Source organism: Sardina pilchardus, chromosome 15, assembly GCF_963854185.1.
Source record: "Sardina pilchardus chromosome 15, fSarPil1.1, whole genome shotgun sequence".
NCBI classification, from domain to species: domain Eukaryota; kingdom Metazoa; phylum Chordata; class Actinopteri; order Clupeiformes; family Clupeidae; genus Sardina; species Sardina pilchardus.
The window spans coordinates 32,779,371-32,781,870 of NC_085008.1; the positions used below are offsets into that span (position 1 = coordinate 32,779,371).

General features: G+C 51.8%; 1 protein-coding gene across 1 annotated transcript in view; it reads left to right on the top strand.

Moving 5' to 3' along the window:
- ptprsa (protein tyrosine phosphatase receptor type Sa) overlaps window positions 1-2,500 on the top strand; it is a 195,323-nt gene that overhangs the window by 126,193 nt on the left and 66,630 nt on the right. The window contains exon 6 of the mRNA XM_062555340.1: window positions 1,556-1,666. Within this exon, the coding sequence (XP_062411324.1) occupies window positions 1,556-1,666 (111 nt within the window). The remainder of the gene's footprint in view (window positions 1-1,555; window positions 1,667-2,500) is intronic.

A 2,500-nucleotide genomic window follows, 5' to 3' on the forward strand; every position in this document is an offset into this window, starting at 1 on the left:
CTGCCGTTCCTTCATCACATCCAGAGCAGCCAATCAGAAGCTGTGATCGCAGGCAAAACTTCCCCACCTGCACGTCAGGATGCTATTTCAGGCACAGGGGTGCAATTTAGACAGACGACCCACTGAGGGTAACTCAGCCGGGAGAGGGGTCAGATGAGGAGAGAGACAGAGGGAGAGAGAGGGGGAGAGAGAGAGACAGAGGGAGAGAGAGAGAGGGTGGGAGAAAGGGAGGATAGAGGGAGAGAGAGAAAGAGGGGAGGGAAAGGGGGAGAAATAGAGAAAGGGATGGGAGAGAGAGACAGAGGGGGGAAGAGAGAGTGTTCCATGCTGATAAAGCTTGTTTGAGTTTGAATTTTAGAAAGAGAGAAGGAAGCGGGGGGTGGGGGGGGGAGCTTGTTTGAGGGTGAATATCACTGACAGACAGACAGAGAGAGAGTGTGCACACACTCTGAGACGCAGAGAAGAGAGATCGGAATACATCCCATATATAATGGCAAATCAAATGCATGATTGTGTGTGTGTGTGTGTGTGTGTGTGTGTGTGTGTGTGTGTGTGTGTGTGTGTGTGTGCGTGCGACGTGTGTGCGTGCGTGCGTGCGTGCGTGCGTGCGTGCGTGTATGATGTTGAACATACATATATGTAGCACTCCCCAGTGAGTCCAGGGTAATATGCAGAAGCAGAAAGCCTCACTGTTGACTCAGTTGATATATCTCTCTGGCAGCCTCTCTCTCTCTCCCTCTCTCTCTCTCACTTATCAATCATTCATTTCATCCATGTGTCCCATGCTACTGAGCACGTGCAGAAAGCATGCTGCAGGCAAGGCAAGCTATTCAGCCATGTTTGTTTGATTTGACACCTAGCAGGGATTTGTCCAGCTCAAACTCTCCTGTGTGTGTGTGTGTGTGTGTGTGTGTGTGTGTGTGTGTGTGTGTGTGTGTGTACGTGTGTGCATGTGAACATGTGGGTGTGTGTATGTGGGTGTGTGTTTGTGTGTATATGCTGTGTGTGTGTGTGTGTGTGTGTGTGTGTGTGTGTGTGTGTGTGTGTGTGTGTGTGTACGTGTGTGCATGTGAACATGTGGGTGTGTGTATGTGGGTGTGTGTTTGTGTGTATATGCTGTGTGTGTGTGTGTGTGTGTGTGTGTGTGTGTGTGTGTGTGTGTGTGTGTGTGTGTGCTTTCCTTTAGCGTATTTCATGCCTACATGAGTGTCACTGCTCCAACTGTGTTCTCCTGCAACAATGGTATCAGTGTCAACTGGAGAAGAGTGTGATAAATTGATGAGAGTACTTTGCTTTTGAATAAAACTAAAATAGCCTCTGACTGACTGATACTGCCGGAGTCTCTAATGCTTCTTTTTCCCCCTCTCTCTCTCTCTCTCTCTCTCTCTCTCTCTCTCTCTCTCTCTCTCTCTCTCTCTCTCTCTCTCTCTCTCTCTCTCTCTCTCTCTCTCTCTCTCTCTCTCTCTCTCTCTCTCTCTCTCTCTCTCTCTCTCTCTCTCTCTCTCTCTCTCTCTCTCTCTGTCCGTGTGTGTGTGTGTGTGTGTTTTCCTCACAGGTGCCCTGCAGATAGAGAACAGTGAGGAGACGGACCAGGGGAAGTACGAGTGTGTGGCGTCTAACGTGGAGGGCGTGCGCTTCTCCTCTCCTGCCAACCTGTATGTGCGAGGTAGGAAGCCAGCGGGCACGGACGCCTCCGCCACAACAACCCCCCCACTGCCTCCACCCACCCAGCCACTGCTGCAGCCCCAGCACAGGGTGGGGGTGGAGGGGGACGAGGGGGGGGGGGGGGGGGTTGGGGGGGGGCGACGACGGGGGTGGTGGCCTGTCTGGGTACGCAGGCGAGGTCCAGGGTGACCTCTCGGACCGACCGCTAGCTGCTAATTTCCTCAGTAGCGCAAATGGGTGTAGCTGTTAAGCGCGTTAGCGCCAGTCTGAGCTGCAGGAGTGCTCTCCCTCGCTCCCGCTCTCCCGCTGTCATGCATTTCTGTCCTCCAGTTCAGCCAGGCCAAACCCAGTTTAGAGTTGTTAACCCGGGCCAGGCCCAGTTTCAATCAGCTCAGTCAGGCCAGGCCCAGTTTAGTTGACCTCCATCCCTCTTCCAGAGCAGGGTGTCCAACCTACAGGGTTAGAGTATTTCTAAGGTCAAGAGGTTAGCCGTCTCCGTGTGTATAGAAATGCTAGCCCGTGCCTGCACCAGGGTGGTATTTAGGCTTCCGAGGTACTGGAGGAGAATGGTAAGTCAAAGCCTACAAACCCAAGCACATGGTGCCCAGGTAAAACATCAGCAACGACGCCCAGCGAACGGCTGAAAAGTCCGAATAATTCCAGCACAAAGAGGACACCTGACGTGTTTTAAAAATGTATTACATTTAAAAGAAACTCACTTTTGGCATTAATTATGAATCCATTTAGTCTTTGAACTGCGTGAAATCAGCTGTGTTTAATCTCCTCCACTGAGGCTCGAAGGCCATCGCAGACAGATAGACAGATTGAGGCTCTT